Below are 27,500 nucleotides of genomic sequence, written 5' to 3'. Positions count from 1 at the left end.
ACGAGGGAGAATTTCTCCACATCAAAATTAAAATAACTGTCCATCCTTTCTGCAAGTCTAGATACAGGTGAACAAAGACTGAGGACAGTATCAGATATGGTCACGGAACAGCAAAATATTTCCACATTAACTTCTGTTGATTTCAGCTGGACTACATACATGCTTAAGTCCAGCTCTGAAGGACCAGGGCATATAATGTTAGGGGCAAATTTATGTTTTAACCCTGTCTTAGGACTCAGTTAAGTTTCATCCTAGAGTTAAATGTTAACCCCTTGGGGTACGATAGAGATTAGCTCTGTGTGTACTCGAGGGAGTGTACAAGTAAAAAAAAAATGTAGAATCAGCTGGTAAAACATCAGACTTTGGTTAAAAGAGAATAGAAATGAGGGCCAAATCTTTTTCATGCTTGGTTCCCTAATTTAGGCAAGTACACCCATATTTAGACAAACAACCAACCTTATTTTTAGAAGTTAATGTCACTAGGTGCTCAGCAGCTCTGAAAATCAGGTAACATACTGAGATGCCTAAATTATGGACTTGGTAGCCTAAAGGTAGGCACTAGGGATGTAAAATCCCATTTAACTTCATGTTTAACTGGTTAACTTACTAAAGGAAAGGTGGAGGGGGGTGGTGGTACTGCTGCCGCCCAGCTGGGCTGAACTGACCACTGCATGAGCTGCCGCCAGACTGGCGCAGGATCCACCCCTCCCCATTACAGACAAGGGCTGCTCCTGCCAGGTGGCTGGAATAGCTCCTGAATGTGCAGGGGTGGCTGGGCTGGGCTTGCCACAGACAAGGCGGAACAGCCCCTGCCTGTGATGTGCCTGTCGAACTGGAGCATCCGCCTGTTGGTGATAACTGAGCTTGGAATCCACATTCAGTAAAATAGTGCAATCTAAACATGAGCATTTGTTTTCTTGGAATATTGTGCAGTTTTACATCATTAATATGGAAGAACTGACTTTTAAAAATCATTTTAAAGTTGCATACTCACAGTAAATGAATTCTAGTTGTACTGACCACTTACAAATTTTAGATAAATATTTCATGAGGAAAAAAATAAAATCATAAAGACATTTAAACAAGCAGCCAGTAGACTGTACGGTGATGGCAGGAAATTAGCTGTATTGTTGAAGAGCAGATGGTTTATATTATATAAATCCTTTAGGCTAAAACTTGTTTAGGTCTGGCATATTGTAAATTATATTTTAGTAATGAAAGTGAAATGACCTCTGTCTGACCTCAGGCAGCGTTTGTCTGTTTGAACCAAAATAGTGGAAAACTATGAAAGAAAATGAAGTCATAAAGTTTTGGCAGGAAGGGCTCATTTTAAGTTAAGCGGATATAAATCTGCTTAGTTTTTGTTTGACAAGTATTTGTCATACAGTGGTGTACAAAATGTAAAGAAGTGTAAAATACATACAAGGCATCATGCCAAAGTAAACCAAGTACAAAGGGAAAACAGAAAGAATGAAGCCGATTGCTTCTATCTCTTTATCAGTTGCTTCCATTAGTTGAATGACAAGATGGACTCAGTTTATTATATTCACTAAGGCAATTAAGTACCTTAAAACTGAAACAGGCTCTTGGTTTAAATGTTAACATTTTTATTTGGAAGAGTAAACACACATCCACCTCAGTATGAGCAAGAATGTTTTTAACCAAGTTTGACATTGGTACTGGATACAATATTTTAAAATAGAGCTCTACTTCCTTTCTTTTTAAAATTTTGTTTGAAAGGCAGCCAAAACAGTTGTGTCAGTGGGACAGGCAGCCACTCTCCCAACAGGAAAATATACAATTGTCATAAATGAAATCAGGTGATTTTTGCAGCATATAATTCTAAACATCAGAAGAAAACACCGTGATCTCTATGTGCAGACATTCTAGGCAAGACGCTTGGCCACACTGTCTGCATAAAGCATTAATACATTGGTGATCAAGAGTAAAATATGGACCCTATTAAGACGAAGGCAAAATTCACATTGACTTCAGTGGGGCCAGAATTTCCTCCTGAGTATCTGATATAGAGAAAGGACTAAGATTCAGTTTGGATCCAGTGAAGGGGAGATTTGGACGTGGGATGTCATTTAGGCACATCTTTAATCTAACATACATTTCACACTATATTTATCTTGTGATTTTCTATAGGTATTAACAGATATTCTTCATTTTCATAATTCTGCTTCTTAAAGAAGTCACTCTTTTTGAAAAACAAAAACTAACCTCCTACGCTGTATATTTATTGGACTGAGTTAATTTGTAATGTAAAGTACCATAGGTACAATCTTGAAGAGGAGGAGCTAGCACAGTTTTTTGATCCATGAGTGATAAAATTATGGCATAAAGATTCACCTTGTGTCAAAGGCATGATTCTTTGGTAAGGAGGATTGAATAAAATAAAATCCAATATTAGTTGCATGCATTACATGTGTAACCACTGCAGGGTAGCCATACCATGCTATCTTCTCAACCTTCTCCAGTTATGTATTTTCACTGACAAACAAAATTCTGCATTCAAACATTTCTAAAACTTGGGGAACTTTAGAACCAGATGCCTTCTGGCTTGGCCCCCTGCTCTGTTTTTTCCCTATCTTTTTGTTTTCTTATAACTCATCTTGTTTCTTGAATCCACTAACTTATTTTTTCCAAATAAGGTTTCACAGTTGCATATTTCCAAGTAAGGTTCTCATAATGAAATTATAATGAGAATTCATTTTGTATTGGGAACTGGCCAACTCAGCACTCTGTTCTCGCCACACACTGCATGCTGTACATTTACTTTTATTGTTCTCTTAAAGACAAAATACAAATGTCAATTTAAACTTTCTTCCGCGTTGGCTTCCTTCTAGGATTTATCCCTGCAAGATCTTTTATCTCTGTTTCTAACCCTAGTTAAGAGAGAGAGGGAGAGAGAAACTACCCCTCCCCCCATACAATTCGGAACTTAATTTTGACACACCAGGTCAGACTTCCAGCATGAGTCAACAGAATTACTCTGCCTCTCTTTGAAGGATACTAAAACCTGACTCCCTGTCATATGGACATATTGCAAATTCAATACACAACAGTGTATTTAAATAGTTTTGCCTGGGCCCCCTCCTGACTAATTTTCCATAACTTAATACTATGAACCTGATGCTCAAGAGCAAGTAGTAGGCATACTTCACAATTGCTATATGAAACACATTCACATATGGAGAGCGCAGAGCCTGAAATGGGAGTGATTAAAATTGCCATCATTCTGAAAGCATCACTTTGGAGTGTTCACAATATGAACAGAATGAAGGTTATGCATGGTTTGCATTGAGTCTAATGCCTGAATTCGGGTTCATTTTGCTTCAGAAAGGTAGGCTATAAATACAAATATATTTTTGATTATTTGTTTTGCAAATCTCTCTAAAAATGTGTAAACTTGAATGTACAAGGAGGAGATCATTTTAAAGTGATGTTAGCTGAATAAATGGAGACAAACGATTCACTAAAAAGTGCCTTTTGAAACAGCCAATAAAATGAAAGAATGCATCTTCCTTCCCCTTACTTACTAACTAAAACAAGGCTACCATGCTATTTCACAAGCAGCTGCTTAATTTGTTAATGTGAACTTGAGTTTCTTTACATTCGAAGACGTACAAACTATTAGCTTTATGCTGCACAATATGTGATAGGGTACGCTGGTGACAACAGATAGCATTAAAAAAGTGCTACGATACAGAGAGACTATGTGATGGAAAACAACTGGGTGATGTTTCAATCTGGACTAAGCAAAGCATGCTAACTACCTGCTTTTAAAGATAGCAGTTTACAAGGCAGAAATCTGGTGCACAATTACCTTTGGTTTGTATGCATTTAGCATTGACATCTCTACATTTTGCCCTCTGACATGTTTGGGCTGTCTTTGTACTGGAGGGGAGGAAGACTTGTGGTTGTTGCGGCAGATGCAGATGAAAAAGAACAAGGCTATAGCCAGAGGAATTGTAACACTTGGCACCAATATATATAGGATTTCCATTTTATTCTTCTCCTTGGAATTTTTAGAATCTGGATTAAAAAAAACAAAAGAAAAAGAAGGTGAAAATAGTGATCATATGTGATGTCTAAAATACCTCATGAAAAATAGTAAACCTCTGTATGTGCTGGAGATGTTTAAGAACGATAAACTAAATGGTGAACAGCATTATCTATCTAGTCTCAGTGGGGTAGATGTTAGTCTGTAAGGTATGTCTACACATCAGGGCCAAAGTCAAATTAAGCTATGCAACTTCAGCTACGTCAATTGCGTAGCTGAAGTCAAAATAGCTTAATTTGGCTTTTGGCGCTGTCTACACAGTGGGAAGTCAAAGGAAGAACATTCTTTCTTTGACTTCCATTACTCCTCATGAATTCAGGGTTAAAAGAGTCAGAGTAGGAAGTACTCCAGCTCAACATTATTTCAAAACAATGGCTTGCTGTGTAGACACACATTTTGTTATTTCAAAATAACATCAGTTATTCCAAAATAATGCTGCTGTGGAGACACACCCTAACTGAAAAAACAAAATCCAATGAATAGTTCTGCAGCACCTTTGAGATTAACAAAAAATGTAAATGGTATCATGAGCTTTTGTGGGCAAACACTTCTTGGGTATCTAAGGTGCTGCAGAACTATTCATTGTTTTTTAATTATTATCTATCTATACATTTTAGAAATGTGCATGTCTGTCTGCCATTTATCTGTTTGTTCAAGAACTCCCCCTAAACGGTATGCAGCTTCCTCTTGTCCTAACTTAGATAAACACCAGGGTTTGGTTATACAGTAAGGGTATGTCTAGACTACATGGCTCTGTCACCAGAGCCATGTAGATTAGTTTACTAGACATACCCAAATGAAGCAGCGATTTAAATAATTGCTGCTTCATTTACATTAAAATGGCTGCCGCGCTGAGCCAATCAGTTGTTTGTCGGCTCAGCGCGCTAGTCTGGACACTCCGCGGTCGACATCAAAGGCATTTTTTGACCTCTCTGGTAAACCTCATCCCACGAAACATATCCAGCCTCACCCCCACAGCAGCAAGGTATCTCAAGGGGTGGGGGAGGGAGCAGACAGGAGCAAGTAGAGGGACAGGGTCTCACAGGGAAGAGGCAGCACAAGGATATGGATTGGGGGTAAAGGGCAGTGTGGGGTGGGGTCTCGAGGAGAAGGGGGGGCATAGGGATATTTAGTGGGAAGGAGGGACATACTTTGTGCTGCTCCCAGGGGGCTCACAATGTCAGCACCTGGCAGCAGCAGTGTGTGTTGCATCAAAGTAGTGTGGAAGGGTAGGATGCCAGAGCCAAACATGCTCCAATCCCTAGGGATGGGCCCTGGCCCCTGCTGTTCAGAGTTGCTGGACCAAGCCATGGTGGGGATGCTGGCATTGGCCAAGGGGCCTGAGCCACTGGACAGGAAGCAATGAAGTGAGTAGGATTTGCTGCCCAGTCCCAGCCACTAGCTGCTGGCACCAAGCATGCTGTGCCCACCCGGGCTGCTAGCCACCGCTTGTGAACAGAACCTGCACTGTTGTATCTACGTCTGTTCCACTAACTGCAGAAATGGGCTATGGACAAGAAGCAGGTATCCATGGATTTTCAGGGCCCTAATTTCATTATTTATTACTCAACAATTACATATCTACAAGGGAGTGGATGACTTCATTGTAAGGCCAAGGAGACATTCTTCTCTGGGTATAATTTCAAATCTGGTCCAACCATAAAATAGCTGCAAGACATCACCATCTTAACCGTGTGAAATGTGGCTTGAGTTCCGAGTGGACAGAAGCCTATGGCAAAAGTAACTTCAGAATCAATGTATTGGTTGGAAGTCGCAGTAGAGAACAAGTAACAAATCCAGATTTTATGTGTTATGTATATCACAGTAGTGCCTACAGGCCCCACTGAGATTAGGGCACCTTTGTGCTAGGCACTGCACCAACACGTAAGAGCAAGTCTCTACCCTGAACAGCTTATAACCTAAACAGACACGGCAAACTCTTCTGGACTGAAAGCTGGATTGCCACTCTCCCCCCAGAATTTTATTGTCAAGATCTCTAGATCTGGAAGTGGGTAGGAAACAGAGGCGTAGGGAGAACAAGTCACTTGGCACAATTCATAATGACCCCTGCCCGCTGATACTGGGGAGGGGAAAGAATGAGGGCAGCCACTTCAGCAGTGTTACTTAGCATGCTCAGCCTTTGTGAACATGCTCAGTAAAAGCCAAGCAGCAAATCTAGAGCGGGTGGTTGTGACCCTGGATACTTCTCCCACATGTCACCTCTGATCATACAGCGAGTCAGTGGAGGGCTCCCAAGTTCCAGTGAAGTGCCCTTTCCAATGGACTATGCTGCCTTTCATGGTCTCAGCATGGAGACTATTCTGGAGGCTCAGAGTGGTCTCCAGTGTAGCAATCTGACCCTTTGCGGGAGCAGTCCAGAAAGAACTCAGAGTGGGATTATATAAAATGAATGAATACAATAGCTACAAGGTACAAAGATGACTTTGGAGAACACCTTTGAAATCTCTAGCAAATTACCCACATTATGAGTGTCAGATTTCATGCATCTCCAACATCATGACACCTGCTGGAAGCCTTATAGGCTGTTTCTCTAGTGAAGACTTGACATTTGTTGAGTTAAAATGAGATGAAATAGGCCAAGAAAGCCCTTCTTCCTTCCAAACTGGATGTGGTTGCCCAGTGACAGTAGCCATTAAGAGGGCTCATTTAGTGCTCAGCCCAAAGCTAATTATTTTTCCAATGAATGTTTTGGCAGATAGAGAAAATTGTAGCTTATAACTGAATTATTAATAAAGGAATCTGTTCTCCTCTCAGTGTACAGGGGACTTGTGTAAGTAACTGCTCTTCAATGCTAACGTAAACTACAAGTAGAAATCCCGTATGTATCCCACAGAATAGCCTGGTGTCTAGGAATCTGTATCCCCTACACACAATTCAAGTTTGACAGAGACATTTTGATTCCACTGGGGATATGTAAATAAGTTCAGAAAGGCCCAATAGTCTGTTAATGTTTAAGCCAAACCAAGTCAATGCAAAAGTTTTCCAGTTTTTAAAGAAAAACTGCAGTAAATAGTCATAACACCGTAGAGAACTAAATGGGCATTGGCTGGGTCACAGACAAAGGTGGACAAATAATTTGCAGGCAGCTATAAATTAAATGTCTTTCATCTCTCTTTCTAGTTCCCTCTGAAGGACCCTGACTTGAACTCTATGTTACCTCCCCACAAACATGCCACAGACTCTCCATGCATGTCTATTTAGCTCTGGACTGGCTCTCTCCTACTCTATATATTTCTGGCTATTTGTCTGTTTATGCCTTGGAGTGTGCACTTCCCTTTCCAAATTGCCGGCTCTGCTCTGCTTCCTCTAAAATCATTCTACACCAGCTACTTCTGCAGTCAGTGTAGTGTCTCTCCTCTCTCCTTCACACAAGTCACTGTATCCCCCAACAGGCAGTTCCCACCTCCATCCCAACTGTTACAGCTCCACTTATTTGAGTCAAATGCAGATCATACATGTTTTGACAGCAGGTGAGTCTCTCGACCTGTAGGCTCCAGTTTTTTCTGAGAGGGCCAGTCACTGGTTAGATAGGCTGAGGCAGGACAGCATTCAGGATTTTGTGGAAGAGCTGGGAGGGAGTGTTTGACTCTTGACACTACCAGCTGCCTGTGTTTTCAAAGCTGGATTTGTGCAAGTGCTAAGAGGGCCAGATAGATGCCTGTTACAAATCTAATTAAATACACACTTGAGCTGAAACTTGGGTCCAGTTCAGATCCGATCGGGTGGCAAAGTTCAAATGGACTCAGTTTTAACTTTGCACAATCCTTGTTATTCCCAAATTTGCTTGTTCTATCCCATCTTGTGCCCGCTCCCATTCCTTATGTTGCCATTTCATTTTCTCTCCTAGCTCTTCTTTTTAGATGCTTTCACCAAAAATCCCGAACATGGCAGGAAAAAAACTTGGTTGAGCAAAAAACAAAAACAAAAGGAGACCAAACTTGTTGAGTAAAAACAAATAAACAAACAAACAAACAAAAAGGGAGAACAAAAAAAGGTTGCAGCGCCTTTAAGAATCCCCGTGTTCCACCAGATGTGGCAGGAGAAAACGTCCCCGCCAGCTTTCCATCCAAGAAAAACAGAAATTTTCTGGTTTTTTTTAAACTGGACAGGGGCCAGAAATAACGGACTGTCCGGGCAAAAACCAGACACCTGGCAATTGTTCCTTTTAGATCAGATTGTGGCACCTAGGCTCAGGCTGAGGGCCACAACCCCAAAGCGGGGGTTGAGATGAGGGGACTGAGGCCCTTCCTCCATTTCCCCACTTTGCACAGGGAATACATATGGCTGTTCTGCTCCCAGCCTCATGCAACAAGGTAGCTCTATGGATTTAGGAGGGGTGGCTTGATCCATAGCTTCATCCCCTCCCTTGGGAGTGACTGAAATCCCCCAGGTCTGCTAGAAGGTGCTCCCTAGTACAAGACATGCAGCTGTCCCTACTTCCCCTCACAACTGCACTAAGGAATCACTACACCACACTTGCTGATTGTGTCCTTGGTTGCTAAGGGGGTGTCTTTTTTTTAGGGTGATGTGTGGGGGAATCACCTCGGGGTGACTGCTTTCTCCACTGTCCCACTTCTCCTGGGGAAGAGCAACCAACTGGAGCTGCTGTAGGAAACAAACAGAGCTCTGCTCCTGCCCCTTAGTTACCCACGCCAGTCTCATAGGAGGGGAGGAGGGAGCAGAAAGAGCCCAGTAGCTCAGGGTAGTTTTTCTGCTCTATTCCCTTCCCTCCTGTGAGGTGAACAATGACCTAACTCCTCTCTTCTTCAGCCCTGGCAGCATCTGGCCTCTTTTGCAGCTTCCCCCAGCCTGGGAAAGAGGAGGTGAAAAGCCCCAGGAGCTGAAGGAGGTGAGGAGGGGGAGGGCAGGACAGATGTGGGGGCAGAACTGAAGGGGGACAGGATTGATTTGGAGCTAGTGGGCCATTGTTTTTCAGGGGATGGGGAGATGGCAGAGGCTGATGACAGACCCGTTCCCCCAACAGTTTTTTTTTCAGACCCCTTTAAGCACAACATGAGGCAAACATTCAGAGACACAGGCACCAGCTCATCCCCTGCAGTGTCCCAATCAAGTGGAATTACCATTCCTATTAAGCAGCAGTCACTGCCACAAAGCCTCATTAGGCTTAAATCGGTTCCCTGGGAGATATCCCAATTAAGCTAGTTTCCCAATTAAACAAGTCCAAATTAGGTAGCCTGTATGATACTTTTAAAAAGGTTCCTGAATTGGCTCTTTCAGCAAGTACACAAACAGCTGAGCAGTAACACTCCACACCTACCCAGCTCTTTACATTTCCTAAGTGCAGATCAGCACCTAACAATTTCACAATTAGCCTGATACGATTTTATTTATTTATATTTGAAATAGGGACTCCTCACTCAGAATCTAGACACCCTAATGTAATTAATCATGCAGTAAATACATTTAAACCTCAGCAGCATTAAAATCTTTCCACAGGAATTTTGTGGTCAGGCCAACCAGACACGTACCCCCTTCATCATCTAAGAAGCACAACCTTACCCTTCTCCCTAGATCCAATCAATCCATGTATTTTGTAGTGTGCCCTAGAAGTCCCCGATTTTGAGTTATTTCAGAATAGAAGGGAGCAAGTTCCAGACTTTTGCAGACCTCTCAGAGAATAACCTGTCAGTCACCATATGAATTAATACAGAGCATTACAACTATTAAGAGATACAGTTGTGACCATGTAATATGTATGTTCCCTTTTTAAACAGAAAATCTCAGTATAAACCTGAACCAAAGCCCACTAAAATCATTGGAAGTCTTTCTACTGGTCTTTGGATCAGACCCAGAATGCATAAGGCCCATAAAATAATCTGATTTAAAAAATGTTTGTAATCATAATCAAAATTAATTTTAACTCAAGATTTGCTACTGAACATTGAAAAGCACCTCATTGCCAAGGGGAAAGTAGCATTGCTTGTGTGCAACATAATTTTTTGCATGAAACCTTTCATCACAAATCTGTTGTCATAAGGCTCATTGCTAGATGTATTTTTCAACATGTACCTTCAAGTAGCAGTATATTCTACTTTACAGAATATCTGTATTATTAGTATTAATAAAGATTTAATAAAATAAGGACTGTTCAGATCTTCCTCCCACTTCCTTCAAATACCAGTTAAGATAAAATGAGACCAGAATCTTACCTAATCCTAAATTTAGAAAACCCAAATCTGGATTGCTGAAGTTTTGTAAAAATCAAAATCAAAACCAAGGTGACAAGTGTTTTGCAAAACTATCTCCACCTTTTTTTAAAACAAAGGCTGAACTATATTAAGCTAGGTTTGTATTTATTAAAATAATTTAAAAAAGAAATCAAGAGGAACATAATTTTATAATGCATTTAGGATCAGTGTCCGCAAAGCAAATTCTAGTGCACTAAGAAGCTATATTAATTTTACCGATTTAACTTTGAAAATGTAGAACACATGACATGCTAGAAATACTTGTGCTTCAGCATATCATTGTGGAGGTTTAATCTTTACAGCCTTTCCTAATAAAATATTTCCATGCTTTTGCTTCAGTTGCTTACCAGATACATGGGTAAGAACTGTAAGGTTTCCCTGGTTGGGGAATTTCCTGCTTCGGATGCTGTGGCTTTAAGTACAAACACTGTATGTAGTCTTCTTTACCAGAGCTCCCTTTCCAGACACAACAAAGGCTTTCTGTGCTCAGCTACACAGACCTTATGTGACACAGCACAACTGAATGCAACAGACAAATGTTACACATTTTCCTACAATAAAGTAATCCCTATGTTTTTCTTTTTAAGATGATTAACAATAAAACAGGATGGTTCAGTATTTACCACATGCTGGGATGTCACAAAGCTCAGACTTAAAATTTTCATCTAAGGTAAAGCACCATGGGGCTTCTTTCTGATTCCCTGGATTTCGGCAATAGGAATGGCCCCCGTTTAACTCTGGGTATCTGATGGCAGTAAAGGTATGTGTATGTGGATACTGAGAATTCCACGGCTGGCACTGACGTCCTGATTTTGTCACACTGACGGTCCCACGGTAATCCACTCCGGTACTGTTGTAACATTTGTGATCTGAAAAACATGAAGGCAACAGCTGATTGCAGAGAGTCAGAATGTGACTGTACATACTAACCACTAGTGGGTCTAAGAGTGCGTTATTAACCTCCCAGACACTAAACGCTATTCTGCTGGCCTGGAGCCTGGAAACCCAATTCCAGGAATAAAGGCTCCCCAGTTTTCAGGTGCCCTTACCTAGTCATGTGTGCTTGTATGTCCACAGCTGCTGCAGGGTTTCTCCCTGCCCCCACATGCTTGTGGTCAGCAGAAGCTGGCTAATGTAGGCTTCTGCTGACAGACAGAGGGCAGAGAAGAGCCCCAAGTTTCTGCAGCTCTGCTCCAACCTTAAGTAAGCTCCCCAAGTCCCAATAAGCTATGGGGATGGGGGTGGAGTGTCAAGGGAAGAAGCACACGGGGGGAGCAGGACAGAAACCCCCAACTGCCAGCAGGAGCCACATAGAGTGAGAGTGCCCCTTGGGAGATGCAGAGGGGAGGGAAACCCCAGGACCCTGGTAGGGGGAGAGGATTGGAGAAGGAAGCATCAGGAGCCAGGTCCCTGAAGGGGCCCCACAGGGGGGAGGAAGGGTATGAAGAGGAAAGCACCCAAACACCAGCAGAAACTAGGGGGTGCTCAGCTGTGTAGAGCCCCATCATTTGTTAGGACGGCCCTGCAGGGTCTGCTTTGCATTAACATTCCTGGGAGGATTTAAAGCTTATGCTTCAGTAATGAAAAGAGCTTACTCCAAGTATTTTTAATATATAATACATAAGAAAAGTCAAAACTACAGTGGGAACCCTAATCACATCTATTATTTTGATATACAGGTAGACAGCATGTGGGGGACAATATAAATAAATAAAGAAATAAATTGTATTTTGGACACAAACATTTGATACAGTGGTAATTCAAAACGAGCTCCAATTAATGCCTGTAGTTATGACTTTGAATAATATCTCAGTCAAGTAAGAGCCTGAGTCTGTGAGCCTTATTCATGTTGACTAGTCCTTAATCACACCAGCAATTCCATTAGAATATAAAGAATGACTGTAGCAAAGATGTCTCACTTGCGTAAGGGTTTCAAGACCATGACCTTAGATGTTGACTGATCTTAAAATGTGACAAAAGAAATCATCCTTTTGGTTAGTTAATATTAACAAAAAGAAATCTGAAGCCAATAAACTACTAGCAGCGTAAATCCAGAGAGGCCATTGAACAAAATATTGAAAAAGTTAATGTGGGTAGCTCAGTCTTCCACCATCCAATTGGAAGACTACAATGATTGTGAGTTTTCAGAGTTCATGACTAACTCGTTTCGGGGCAGAGAGTGATTAGACAAAACCTTTACATGCTAACCTGACAATTCATGCTCAGGGCACAGAGTCAGCAAATTTCACTTACTTTTATTTATAGGATCTGCCATAGGAATTCCAATCCGAATACAATTTACAGCTTCCGGGCTATCTGGTTGAGGAAGATCTTCACAGTTTGGCAGCTTTAATCTCATCAGAATCATAGGATTGGACCTTGCAAAAATATACTCTGTCTGACAAAGAACATTTTCCAGAATTTCACATTCATCACGGCACAGATCCCGGGGCTTTGGAGCTGGTGAGGTCTCATCGCAGTATGGGAAAGCATAGTGGCACAAAGAAGGAATGGCAAACTGGGAGCATTTATCAGATAAGTGACTGGAAGTGCCAATCATAGTGAAGGCAGCTGTAACACACACAAAAAAATATTTTACTTAACATGACAGGAGTTTTAAGGTCAACAGCATTACTCCTACTTTGTACACAATTGACAATGGCAAATTACTAAAGTAAGAACAAACTCATTTTCTCAGGAAGTTATAGGAATAACTATTATTTCAGAACACTAGATTCCAGGGTGGACAAATGCACATTCTAGAAATACAGGGTAACAATTACTTCAAAATAGGGATGTGAATTGTTAATAGGGTTAGCAGTTATAGGACGCAGGTGGTGGCTGACGCAGCCCTCCACCAACCATGGGCAGGGGGCTGCTCCAGCCCTGTGGGATGTGGTGTGAGCAGGGGGTGCTCCAGCCCAGGCAGAGCAGTCTCCATCCCTAGCAGGCCTGGACCAGCCCAGCTGGAGAAGCCACCATCTGTGACCAACTTGGCTCAGCACACTGAGGTTTAACCCGTTAACTAATTAAAGAGGATTTTATAACCTTTCTTTAAAAATTGGCATAATGTTTGTTTCAGTGACAAAGAAATTACATTTGGTGTCCACGTTGTATTGATTTTAATCCATCTCAAAACCACAAATTAGCTTAAAATAGCTCAAAAAGTCTCCCAAATAGTTCAAAAAGTCATCTGAATATTTTGCTTCGATTTCATGAAAGGTAAGAACATCTAGTTCCACATAATGCATAACAACGAATATGTTGTTTGTTTACATATCACACCCGTCATCCCAAAGGGTCCCAAATTACTTTATAAACAAATGCAGAGTGTATGAACTACCGTATCTTTAAGGAACAGTTCCGTCATTGCTGTGGTGTAATGTTATAAGAGTGCATGGCAACACTGTACAACACAAAATGGAAAGAAGTCCAGTTGAAACCACAGGAGAGTTTTAGACACACCTAAAATTGTGGGACACGACCACAAAGTCTTTTCCAGAGAACAAGAGCTTTGTTTTAGGTCTCCTTCCACAAAGGGTTCTTCCGTCAGCATAGTGCCTCTTATCAGTGCTGGGGCAGCTAAGATTCCTTATTAGAAGTAAGAGGGCCACCTATTGAACTACAGAAATTCCTCATTGAACACGTGCCCGCTTAACATGTTTTCGTGATAGCACGATTTTTTTTTTTTTTAGGGAACATTTTTCAAACAACACGACCTCATCCCCGCAATAACACGATTTCTCCCAGGGCCGGCCGGTGGCTGGCAGCTGCGCAAGGCTTCCCCTGCCTCCCTGCAAAGCTGCAGAGGTTTGCCGCTCGCTGTGCAGTTCCCCGGTGACCCCCTCTGGCCGGACGCAAGGCATCTGGCCAGAGGAGGTCACCGGGGAACTGCACAGCGAGTGGCAAACCTCCGCCGCTTTGTAAGGAGGCAGAGGAAGCCCCACACAGCTGCCGGTGACAGGACAGCTGGGGAAACCCAGCTGCCAGTTGCAAGCCCCCTCCACTGTCCTTCACTTCCCTTCTCCAGAGCCAAACACGTCCCCTCCCTGCTATAACCCAGTCCCCTTTCTCCCCCAACCTTATGTCCCGGTCCCAGCTGCTAACAGGTGCAGGCTGGAGCTGTGAGCGCACATACGCTTGAAATGCAACCCCCACCTTTTCCATTATTTTCAATGGGAAAATTAACCCCACATAACACGTTTTCACTTAGCATGATCATTTTCTGAAACGTATCTACCATGTTAAATGAGGAATTACTGTACTTTCATGGCTTTCTTCAGTACCATGGGTTTTCCTATACAGTCTCTCAACCAAGTAATAACCCAGCTGAGCCTTGCTCAGCTTTTAAAACCTGCTGGCATCACAGCACAAGATAAAAGAAAAGTGAGCCATATCTAACTCTTGTTCTGTACAAAAAAATGTATGTGTTTGGGGAAACCAATCATCAAAAACATACTATATTAAAAACTTCTGCATGATTATTATGACCCATTCAATTGAAAATATGCTATACACCAATCCTAATTAGGCTTTGCTTTGGGAAAGTTCACAAAAAAATGTGAAGGGGATCTAATACAGGCAGTCCCCGGGTTACGTACAAAATAGGTACTGTAGGTTTGTTCTTAAGTTGAATCTGTATGTAAGTCGGAACTGGCGTCCAGATTCAGCCGCTGCTGAAACTGATCAGTTTCAACAGCGGCTGAATCTGGACGCCAGTTCTGACTTACATACAGATTCAACTTAAGAACCCCAGGCATCCCCAAGTCAGCTGCTGCTGAAACTGATCAGCGGCTGATTCCAGGAAGCCCGGGGCAGGGGCTTCCTGTAGTCAGCCACTGGTCAGTTTCAGCAGCGGCTGACTTGGGGACGCCTGGGGCAGAGCAGTTGGGGTGCTGCTGGGTTGGTCCAGTAGCGCCGCCGCTCCTCGGCGCTACTGGACCAACCCAGCAGCACCCAAGCTGCTCTGCCCCAGGCGTCCTGATTCAGCCGCTGCTGAAACTGACCAGCAGTGGCTGAATCAGGACGCCTGGGGCAGAGCAGCTGGGGTGCTGCCGGGTTGGTCCAGTAGTGCCCAGAGCGGCGCTGTACCACAGGCGTCCGGAGCAAAGCCGCGGAGCACGGGGGCAGCGGGACAGCCCAGACACGCCGTGGCTGTCCTGTTGCCCTCAGGCTCCGTGGCTTTGCTCTGCTTTGCCCCCCGTCCCCCTGGTCTGCAGACGGGGGGGGGGGGCAAAGCAGAGCAAAGCCGCGGAGCACGTGGGCAGCTGACAGCCCAGACGAGTCCGCGGCTTTGCTCTGCTTTGCCCCCCCATCTGCAGACCAGGGGGATGGGGGAGGGACGGGGGGGCAAAGCAGAGCTTTGTCTGCTGCCTGCGTGTTCCGCCGCTTTGCTTCCTCTCCCTGGTCTGCTGGAGACCAGGGAGAGGGAGGGCCCCGTTCGTAACCCGTTCGTAAGTCGGATCCGCGTAACTCGGGGACTGCCTGTATAATGAAAAAATTGTGTTAGTGATAAGAGTCTCTAACAGTTCTCTGGAAAAAAGGTGTATATTTTTGAGAGCTAGGAGCATCATACTTTACCTACCTGTAATCTGATTTTCTATTTCACCCTGCATATGTAGAGACTCCATATAAATTGTTCGATTCCCAATAAATCTTGCACAAGCAATCCCTCTGTATGGCTGGCAAAACCCGTCCTCTTCATACTCATCACTAAAAACAATCACACACACAAAATACGTTGAAACACAACATATTTTAAATGGAATCAGTAGCAAAAAGTCACTGAAGAGAATTCATATGTATATTATTTAGATACATTAGTGAGTTCTGCTATGTTTGCCTGATACTCTATAATTTGCTACAGGTGAAATTCACCCTCTGCAGAGGGCCCCCATACAGTCCTTCACACCACTTAAGACTGTGTTAAGGGATTAAATCATATTTAAGTGAGGTAGAGCACAATGCACAGACGTAATAACCTGTCTGAATTCATTGGTAAGAGATTCTCTTGCTGGTTTTCAATTGCCTGAAAAAGCATCTCGGAGGGAAATACATGCAACATACATATTTATTCCTTGAACTTCAACTTTTGTGAATACGGGTAACACAATATTATAAGTCAGTCAAAACACAGACTAATGTTGTTTTAAGTGTTTGAATTCTACATTAGGGAAAGACTGTATTCAAGAATGCGATCCAGCCACAACTGAAAAAAATAGTTTTACATTTATTTTAAATAACAAGACATTGTTTCTACTACTTAAACTGTGATATTGAGAAAGCATTTCCAAATCCTCTACTTTAATCATTGAACCTAAATGCAACAGTAAAAGCAACATGGATGGAGAAATCAGAAATGTAAAACATAATAGACCACTCAGGAGTCAGAGTTAATACCTATAAATGGGGAAGAGCTCCTTCCACATTTAGCAAATACTATAAAATTGTTCATAAAACAGGACAAGAGCTAGAATGGGAGCCTCACAGATACATTTGCTTCATTAAACACTTTGTTTTAGGCATTTAATACATTAATACAGATATGAAACTATTTGCCAATATTCTTCAGACAAGAGTAGGAAAGGAAACGATCAACCCTCAGATAAATGGATTAGACATTGTTTAGTTTGAACGGAGTATCAACAGGCATGTGATGGAATTCATCTTCTAAAAGAGACAGCGAGAGGAGGGCAGAGGGTCATTTGATGTGGAAAAAGTATTTAGCTGCATTATATGGCCCTTTTAATTTCACATTTTGCAAAAATGTGATATTGGGGAAAGGCTTGCAAAGATGGATAGAGCATTTATACAGACACCACAACACACTGATCATGCCAAACTGAATATATATGAGCAAGACACCTGGCTACCTCCCTAATTGATCATGCTGGCCATGCAGGCAGTACAACCCAAGTTATACAATCCATGACTTACAAATGGGGAAAGAGAGCACTGATGTTGCCCTTCATATAGACAGATTATGCACAATTCATTCTCGTCTGGGTGGAGATTTCTATAAACATTTTATTCATCACTAAATTATGACAGATAGGAAAAGATCAGATGAGATTTAAATCAGCCTGCCATTTAACAAAGATACTTTGCTCCTCTCCCGCACAGACACTAGATTCTTTGATGCCTTCCACTAGGTATGCACAAGCTATTACCTAGTGTCTTGCCCAATGACTTGGGGGAGGTAATGGGTTTAAAATGAAGGTGGCCCCAGGCATCTTTCAGGCCACCCCATATATCTTTCAGCACTTTCTAGCAACTTGCCAGATAGCTGTGTCTGTGGATGAACACAGCACACTTTCTAAATTCACATGGGGAGATCGGAAACCACACATCAAATTAAGTAATGCATAACTGTGAAGAAAGGGAAGGAACTGTGGAGATGCCCTTTCTTATTTAAAACGACTCAGCTGACAGACTCAGCTTCATCGAGTGATGACTCCAAAGGGATTGAACTGTTGTATTGCTTACAAATGCCTGGAATGTGAAGAATTATATAAGCTATAAGTAATGATGTTTTTTCATGCTGCCTTCTTTTTCTTTTAGAAATAAAATCACAATTCATATGTTCCGTCTTATAGTAAAAGCATAGAAGTGTGGTGAGAAAGGCTGAGGTGGCATTTCACTTCTTACAGTTACACTAATAAAGCCAGACACCTGAAGGTTTAGAGATGAACCTACTGGGATTTTCAAAAGCATCTAGGCACCCCCCCCCCTTTTTTTAACGGGAGGTAAACACTTTTGAAAATCCCACTAGCTGTCTGCCTGCATCTTTCAGGATTAAATTCCTTTAAAAATCTAGTTCTCTTACAGCTATTGCTTACACATGCCTGGAACGTGAACAGTTATATAAACTACAAGTAATAATGTTTTTCATGCCACCTTCTTTTTATTTTAGAAATAAAATCTCAAAGAAAGAATATAATTTAGAATCTGGACTGAAAGAAAGAAACACGGGACTTTAGAAGTGATTCCCCTGGCCAATTCTCCGTCAAGTTAAACCTATATTCCTGGTTTATATTGGAGCTTATCTAGTGACTAGATAAGTTAGCAAGTCCCTTTGAAGGTGATTGAGCACTGGAATGAGTCATACCACCACAAAGAAATCTTATGGATGTATAAAATACTTCAATTCATAGCCAAATACAAGTTTTATTAATAAGGCTGCTCCACCTCACTCTCAAATTTACTCCTATATTAAAGAAGATTTAATCCAACATAACTTGCTGAATGCTGAAAGGGATGTGAATGAGTACATTTCTATCTGTGGCAATGCCCCAAGGTACAGGATTTTAAGAAAGAGTTAATCTTAGGTTCATAAAGGTTACAGATAAAGGGAACAGGCAGGATCGAAAAGGCCCTCCCTCTGGATGCTGGTGACTAGACAAGGATTCATTTAGACAAAACAGAGGATTAGTAGCTCAAATGGTGCATGCGCTATTTTGCAGTATTTTGGAAATCAACTCCACTAACAGGGCAATGGAGTAAATCAACTGAGAGCAACAGGACTAATATTGAAGTCTGACATGCACATCCCTGGGAAAAAAGACAGGATTATAAAACCACCCGGACTCCATTTTGAGAGTCCCCAGCCTAAAGGGATGAGACAGTGCAAAATAAGCCCTAGGAGGTAATGGACTATGGCATGCACATCCATTGTATCGTCTACCATTAATAGTTCAAAACTAGACTCTTAATTGATTAGGTCCTGGCAACCTCTTTTACTTAAACAACAAAAATTACATTACATTATGGAGTATGGAAAGTTATAGGCTATTCCATTATGACGAAAGAACACTCATCTTGAAGGTGCAGTGTCAACATTTCTGGGAACAGAAGCTATTTATTTATCCATGGAACAAAGGCCACATTAGCTGTGCAATGTATGTTTCCAAAACTCAATTGCACTCCTGACCAAGAAGGACCAAGAAATTGTGAAGGTTGGCTTTAAGACATAGATATTTGTCAGTAAGAACAGGACTGAGATCAGCACTTCATTTTACATAGCCACAGATTCTACGTGGTTTTGACCCCTTTTTTGAAATCTGAGCACCACTTTGCTATTTAACTGTCAAGGTTTCTGCGGCCTGATCAGATTCCCATGAAAAGTAACAAAATGGATCCCATTGGCTTTAGTGGGAGATGGCTCAGTCCTTTAATATATGATTCAGCAAAGCACTTGAGCCATCTTAACTTTATACCCATGCTAAACTCCCACCAAAGTCAGTCATGTAATGGGATCTAAGCATAGACTCATAGAATACTAGGACTGGAAGGGACCTTGAGAGGTAATAGAGTCCAGTCCCCTACTCTCATGGCAGGACCAAGTATTTGAGCATGTGCTCAAGTGCATTGCTGGATTAGAGCCTTTAATCTTATTTGGCATTTAGACTTTATAAAAGTTAGTTTACAGTAAGTACTTTTCACCTCTATTTTTTCTTTATTAGTTTAAACTATTAATATTTCAGTCGCACCCAGAAGAACCAATCAGGTTCAGAGTCTGATTGTATTAGGTGCTGCATGTACAAAATCAATTTTGGTGATGTATGTGTACATCTTAGTTCCAGTGCTCCGTATGTCACTGGCATCGTATATGTTGTATACATGTCAGTACAGAGCAGAAAACTAAAAGGGAAGGCTTGAACTTTTACTACTGACAGATGTTTGTGCATTATTTTAATGTGATTTTTAAAAAAATTACTTTCCATTTTCTTCCTCATTTGGTTCTTTTAATATTTTTGCAAATGCATGGATGGTTATCTTGGAACTTTCCCACTACACCTGTATCCCAAGAAAAGGGAAAAAATTTATAGGCAGGTGTGTTAGACCAAAGCTGAATGAGCAAGCATCTCAGGGAGGTAATTAAGAAAAAGCAGAAAGCATATAAGGAGTGGAAAATGGGAGGGATCAGTAAAGAAAACTACCTTATTGAGGTTAAAGCATGTAGGGACAAAAAGAGAAAGGCTAAAAGTCAGGTAGAGTTGGACCTTGCAAAGGGAATTAAAACCAATAGTAAAAGGTTTTATAGCCATATAAATAGGAAAAAAACAAAAAAAGAAGAAGTAGGACCGCTAATTACTAAGGATGGAGTGTAGGTTAAGGATAATCTAGGAATGGCCCAATATCTAAACAAATACTTTGCTTCAGTCTTTAATGTGGCTAATGAAGAGCTTAGGGATAATGATAACATAACAAATGGGACTAAGGATATGGAAGTAGATATTACCATATCCGAGATAAAAGCCAAACTTGAACAGCTTAATGGGAGTGAATCGGGGGGCCCAGATAATCTTCATCCAAGAATATTAAAGGAACTGGCACATGAAATTGCAAGTCCATTAGCAAAATTTTTTAATAAATCTCTAAACTCAGGGGTTGTACCATTTGACTGGAGAATTGTTAATATAGTTCCTATTTTTAAGAAAGGGAAAAAAAGCGACCCGGGTAACTATAGGCCTGTTAGTTTGACATCTTTAGTATGCAAGATCTTGGAAAAAATTTTGAAGGAGAAAGTAGTTAGGGACATTGAGGCTAATGGCAATTGGGACAAATTACAACATGGTTTTACAAAAGGTAGAACGTGCCAAATCAACCTGATCTCCTTTTTTGAGAAAGTAACAGATTTTTTAGATAAAGGAAATGCAGTGGATCTAATCTACCTCGACTTTAATAAGGCATTTGATACAGTACCACATGGGGAACTATTGGTTAAATTGGAAAAGATAGGGATTAATATGAAAGCTGAGAGGTGGATAAGCAACTGGTTAAAGGGGAGACTACAGCGGGTCATACTGAAAGGTGAACTGTCAGGTTGGAGGAAGGTTACTAGCGGAGTTCCTCAGGGATCAGTTTTGGGGCCAATTTTATTTAATCTTTTTATTGCTGACCTTGGCACCAAAAGTGGAAGTGTCCTGATAAAATCTGTGGATGACACAAAGTTGGGAGGTATTGCCAATTCAGAAAAGGATCGGGATATCATACAGGAAGATCTGGATGACCTTGTAAATTGGAGTGATAGTAATAGGATGAAATTTAATAGTGAGAAGTGTAAGGTTATGCATTTAGGGATTAATAACAAGAATTTTAGTTATAAGCTGGGGACACATCAGTCGGAAGTAACAGAGGAGGAGAAGGAGCTCGGAGTCCTGATTGATTATAGGATGACTATGAGCTGCCATTGTGACGTGGCTGTGAAAAAGGCTAATACGGTCTTGGGATGTATTAGGCGAGGTATTTCAAGTAGGGATAAGGAGGTGTTAGTGCCATTATACAAGGCATTGGTGAGACCCCATTTGGAATACTGTGTGCAGTTCTGGTCTCCCATGTTTAAGAAGGATGAATTTAAACTGCAACAGGTACAAAGAAGGGCCACTAGGATGATCTGAGGAATGGAAAACCTGTTTTATGAAAGGAGACTCAGGGAGCTTGGCTTGTTTACCTTAACCAAAAGAAGGCTGAGGGGGGACATGATTGCACTCTTTAAATATATTAGAGGGATAAATACCAGGGAGGGAGAGGAATTATTTAAGCTTAATACCAATGTGGACACAAGAACAAATGGATATAAGCTGGCTAGTAAGAAGTTTAGACTTGAGATTAGACGAAGGTTTCTAACCATTAGAGGAGTGAAGTTCTGGAACGGCCTTCCAAGGGAAGTAGTGGGGGCAAAAGATCTATCTGTCTTCAAGATTAAACTAGATGGGTTTATGAAGGGGATGGTTTGATGAGATAATATGATCTTGGTAACTAATTGACCATTCATTATCAGTGGTAAATAGGTCAATGGACGGATGATAGGAGTTACTATAGAGAACTTTCTGAGTGTCTGGCTGGTGAGCCTTGCCCACATACTCAGGATTTAGCTGATCGCCATATTTGGGGTCGGGAAGGAATTTTCCTCCAGGGTAGATTGGCAGAGGCCCTGGAGGTTTTTCGCCTTCCTCTGTAGCATGGGGTACAGATCACAGCTGGAGGATTCTCTGCATCTTGGGGTCTTCAAAGTATTTGAAGGCTCCAATATCTGAGATATAGGTGAGAGGATTATTCTAGGAGGGGTGGGTGAGATTTTGTGGCCTGCACTGTGCAGGGGGTCAGACTAGATGATCATAATGGTCCCTTCTGACCTTAAAGTCTATGAGATTCTGCTGGAGTTTCCCATGTGTCATTACTTTTTAGATACATATAGTAGCACTCTATATTGAATTTACACTATATTCAGATGTTAGTAACATTAGATTGAACAAAGTTTGCAAAAGATAGCTGCGTGCTTAATATTCCTTATGTCTCATTTGGTATCTCTGAAAAATAATCTGCATCTTCTGATTTAAACACAAATGTCCCTTCATTTTAAAAGGCTAAGAACAAGACCTAGAGCTGCACTGTGGCTTTCTCAACAATAATATGGTTTTCGTTTGAGTATTCTGCGATGTTACAGATATGGAATTCCGACTAATGGTGGTGACAGAAGTCCAGTATGCAAAGCAAATCCAGAACATACAAAAGAGATCTCTAGAGCTGAGTAAGGAGAAGAAATGTGTTTTCATGTTGCTGATGCAACATATTCCATTGCCTGCTCTACTGCCACACAAGATCATCACACAAACCATGGGTTTTCACCTTGGAGTTGTGAAATCATGTTGGGGAGAGGGAGAGGTCACAACCACCTTCCCCTTCTCTATATTGGTAGATACAAGGGCATTCTTCACTAGATTCCAGCTAGATGGGGCTGAGGAAACATCACAGCATGCAAAAGGCTGAGAACCAATTGCAAAGAAATTACCATAAAATATTGGGATTGTTCTTTTAGTGTTCTTTTAACTGTCTTTTGATTTTGGATTAAAAAAAAGAAATCTCTCCATTGGCAATATTTGTGTCAATCTTGGGCACTAAGCAGTTTATCTAGTGCAGACCCCTGCGGCTTTGTCTACACTGGCACGTTTGGTCGCCCTAAACTGCCTTTTGTTAACAAAACAGTGAGAGCATACAAACTACCATGCAACTTTTGAGGGGAAAAACACCCAGTTTTGGCAACAAAAATCTTTCATCCCTGAGAGAGACTTTTGTCTTTTCCCCTCCCTCTATTGTCTACAAAGAACCAGTGTGTACTCTATTTTCTTGAGAGAACTGGCTTCCTCCAGTATCCCAGAATGCCTCCCCTGATGACTGTACTCAGTGTTTTGTGATCTCTGCTGACCAGCAGACATGCGCCCCTCCCCTTTAAAGCTCCAGATGTATGTGACGGTTGAGTGAGCTGCTTGGTTTGGGGAACAAAGAACAAATAATTGGAATATTACCATTCTGCCTTGCACTAGAAAGACAGTGTCAGGCAGACTGCTACTACAGAGGGAGGGCTGGAAAGACTGCTGTGCTGCTTGACATTCCTCAGCACAGAGGGGTCACAGAGCTAGGAAGGAATCGCAAGAAGCACAGGGATCAGCTCCATGGGTTGTGATGAAAATAGGGCTGGGGGAAGCGAGCCCCTGGTCCCACCCTCTACGGGAGCCAAGCCGCTTTCCTCTCCTTCCCGCATCATGGAGAGGAAGGGTAGTGTGCTGCACTATCCCCCAGCATGGGGAGGGCAGGTGACATGTGGTCCCAGCCTCCCTAGCACAGGAGCATGGAGAGGGCCAGCTGCACATGGCCCCAGCCTCCTCAGCCCCAGAGAATAGGGAGGGTGGGTGGCGCACGGCTCAAGAGCACCGGGGAGAAGGAGGGTGGTTGGCACGCAGCCCCAGCTTCCCCAGCCCTGGAACACCGGGGAATTATAGAATACTAGCACTGGAAGGGGCCTTGAGAGGTGATCAAGTCCACTCCTCTGCCCTCATAGATGGACCAAGCACCCTCTGATCATCCCTGAAAGATGTCTATTCAACCTGCTCTTAAATATCTCCAGTGATGGAGATGGCACAACCTCCCTAGGCAATTTAAACCACCCTGACAGTTAGGAAGTTTTTCCTAATGTCTAACCTAAACCTCCTTTGCTACAGTTTATGCCCATTGCTTCTTATCCTATCCTCAGAGGTCAAGGAGAATAATTTGTCTCCCTCCTTATGACTCCCTTTTAGATATTTGAACAATGGTATTATATCCCCTCTCAGTCTTTTCTTTTCTAAACTAAAGAAGCCCAATTCTTTCAGTCTTCCCTCATAGGTCATGTTTTCTAGACATTGGATCATTCTTGTTGCTCTTCTACGGAGCTTCTCCAGTTTCTCCACATCTTTCTTGAAATGTGGTGCCCAGAACTGGACACAATACTCCAACTGAGGCCTAATCAGTAGAGCGGAAGAATGACTTCTCGTGTCTCGTGTACAACACTCCTGTTAATGCATCTGTGACGGGGCAGACGGCGCTACCATACTGCCCCGCACTGTAGCAGGCGGCGGGGAGACCGCAAGGGAACCCGGGGCCGCGTTGATCCCAGCCAACACGGCCAGGGCGGTGGGCCCGCGGCCCGGGCCGGCGCCTCTGGATGACGTTCCCCGTGACGTCACCCAGAGACACCAGGGGAGCCAGATGACGCAGGTAGAGGTGGGGCCAGCCGGGGACGCTGAATGGTGGTCCATTCAAAAGGGCCGGGAGAAGGGAGCAAAGGGGGGGGGGGAAACGCGAGAAAGCTGGAGACTCCTTCCACCTCCCACAGGAAGCAACGAACGGTGAGCTTATCTCCACGTTGGGGAGGAAACTAATTCAGACCGGGGAGAAGTGGCCCAGGGCAGGGCCGTGGACCCCGTGAATGGAGGGTTAAGGGGTCTCGACTCCCTCCATTGGCAAGGGATAGCCTTCCCTGCCTTAGGGCCCTGGGCTAGGGCTCGGAGAGAGGGAGGGCCCAAGCCCCCTCCCCGGTCCCCCTGACACCCAAGCGAGGCCCGCCTCGCAGCAAACCCCGTCGGTTATACAGAAAGGTCCAACCGGGGAATTTCCGGATACAAGAGAACGATACACCCCCCACCCCCCGGACCTGGGTGGGGGCTGGAGACTAATCAGTTACAGCATCCCAAAATCATGCTTGCTTTTTTTGCAACAGTGTCACGCTGTTGACTCATATTTAGCTTATGGTCCACTATGACCCCTAGATTCCTAGAGGAAGGAGGCTGTTTGCCTCCAGCTTCCCTGCCTAGACAGAGTGCTAGCAATGTGGCCAGGAAATGTTGACAATGGGAGGCAGAAAACTGTTTTGATTGGTTTTCATTTCTGGTAACTTTTGCATGTCGACAGCACTTTTGCTGCCAAACCTTACCCGTGTAGACATAGCCTAAGTAATGACTAGGCTATTCCTGATAGGCATTTCTCTAACCTGTTCATAAAAACCTTGTGTGTGAGAGATTCCAAACCGCCCCCCCCAGTAATTTGTTGCAGTCCTTAACTACCCGGATAGTTAGGCATTTTTTCCCCCAATGTCCAACATAAACCTCCCTTGCTGCAATTTAAGCTCATTGCTACTTATTCTATTCTAGGAGATTAAGGGGAAAATTTTTTCATGATCCTCCTTGTGGCATCTCGGGTAATAAGAACGTATTAAAAGAATAGAGCCCCCAAACCAGAAAGTGACCAATCTAGAATAGTTCATACTCTCAGGTTCTCCCTTTGCTTCTCACATAGGGCATGTCTAAACTACATCCCTCTTTTGAAAGAGGGATGTAAATTAGGCAGATTGAAAGTGCAAATGAAGCAGGGATTTATTTATCTCACACATCATTTGCATAATTGCATCACAGAGTTCTTTAGAAAAAGGGTATTTCACAAGTGAAACCACCGTCTAGACACAGTTCTTTTGAAAAAAAAACAACAACCCCTTTTTCGAAAGATCCTGTACTCCTCAGGGATTTTTGTTCTGAAAGAACTGTATCTAGATGGCGGTTTCACTTTTGAAATACCCTTTTTCGAAAGAACAATGTGAGGTGATTATGCAAATGAAGCTCAGGATATTTAAATCCCCGCTTCATTTGCATTTTCAATCTGCCTAATTTACATCTCTCTTTTGAAAAAGGGATGTAGTTTAGACATAGCCATAGGAATGCTCCTGATGCTTTCTCAGTGTAATATGTTTTATAGTTTTGTCCTGCACTAATTTCACCCATTCATGATATCCAATTTCACTCCATCTGGGTTCGACAAATTAAAAATGTAAACAGGGAGGACAACAAAGCACAATGGCACTTATGAGTTATGGTTCCTTGCATAAGGGTCTCATGAAGAATTAAAAAAAGCACATTCAAAGAGGAAAAATGGTTTCAGACTAAAAAGTCATCCATCACCAGGTTTAAACACTATTCTAGCTCAGCTACATCACAGTGATGTCAAAATGCAAAGGTGCTTTGTGATGTGAATTCATGGTGTTGTTTCTGAAAAAGGTTATTCAGTTGCCAATGCCTCCAGTTCCATTCAGTCCTCATAACTTTCTGGCCCTTTTCCAGGTGAACACTGTGTAAGTAACATACAAAAGAAGTAGAACTGATTGCAGCAGGCACTTAGAGAAAGGCAGTCCAAAAATAAAAATGTTTCCATCTTTTTTGAGATGTAGATGTGGCATGGTTTAATAGAACAACAAACAAACAAACAAAAAACCAAAGGGGGGCAAAAATGAATGGAAAAAGATATAGGGGGCAAATTCTCCTCTTGGTGAATCGACTCTGTACTGGTGCACCATGAGAGAAGTTAGTCCAATGGCACAAATCACTGGAAAGCTTTGTCAGCTTAACATACTGCACTATGACTCTGTTGATCCAAAACTGCCTCACAGTACACTGCCTTATTGTTGCAGTATGATGCCATTGGGAATTTTTGAATGACCTTTACCTTGTGACATGAAACAACTGCCTCTTTATTAGTATCCTCAGACAAACCCCATTAATAAGCTGATAGCAGAAAATAAGTTAAGTAGAAATGGACTGAAATATCCAACTTTGTAACACGTTTCAGTGACAAACTGTTCCTAATATTAAACACCACGTATATGGTTACCTATTCAACAATGTAGTCTGAATTTAGAGTAGCTATCACTTATTCACTTTATCCAACAAGTCTGCCAAGTCTTTTTTAGAAATACAAGTGTATTTCCAGATTTGTATTTTAAAATCATGTTTTTTAAAATACTTCCTTTTTTATTCTAGTTCTCCCCTCCCCCCCGCATTACCAGAAATTACCAAACTCCAACTAAAGAACCTCATATAAAACACTGTTTTTCACAT

At 42.3% G+C, this 27,500-nt stretch overlaps 1 protein-coding gene across 2 annotated transcripts in view; it reads right to left on the bottom strand.

The window, feature by feature from the left end:
* Positions 1–27,500, bottom strand: part of ROR1 (ROR family WNT receptor 1) — a 277,094-nt gene that overhangs the window by 3,561 nt on the left and 246,033 nt on the right. For both annotated transcript variants that reach the window (XM_075936157.2, XM_075936156.2), the window contains 4 exons: positions 15,884–16,011; positions 12,553–12,870; positions 10,923–11,168; positions 3,833–4,041 (listed from right to left, as the gene is read on the bottom strand). In XM_075936157.2, coding sequence (XP_075792272.1) covers positions 3,833–4,041; positions 10,923–11,168; positions 12,553–12,870; positions 15,884–16,011 — 901 coding nt within the window. The remainder of the gene's footprint in view (positions 1–3,832; positions 4,042–10,922; positions 11,169–12,552; positions 12,871–15,883; positions 16,012–27,500) is intronic.

Source organism: Pelodiscus sinensis, chromosome 9 (assembly GCF_052426305.1).
Source record: "Pelodiscus sinensis isolate ZL-2025 chromosome 9, ASM5242630v1, whole genome shotgun sequence".
Lineage (NCBI taxonomy): Eukaryota > Metazoa > Chordata > Testudines > Trionychidae > Pelodiscus > Pelodiscus sinensis.
The sequence above is the reverse complement of the archived record's forward strand: the minus strand, read 5'-3'. Positions and strand labels throughout refer to the sequence as shown.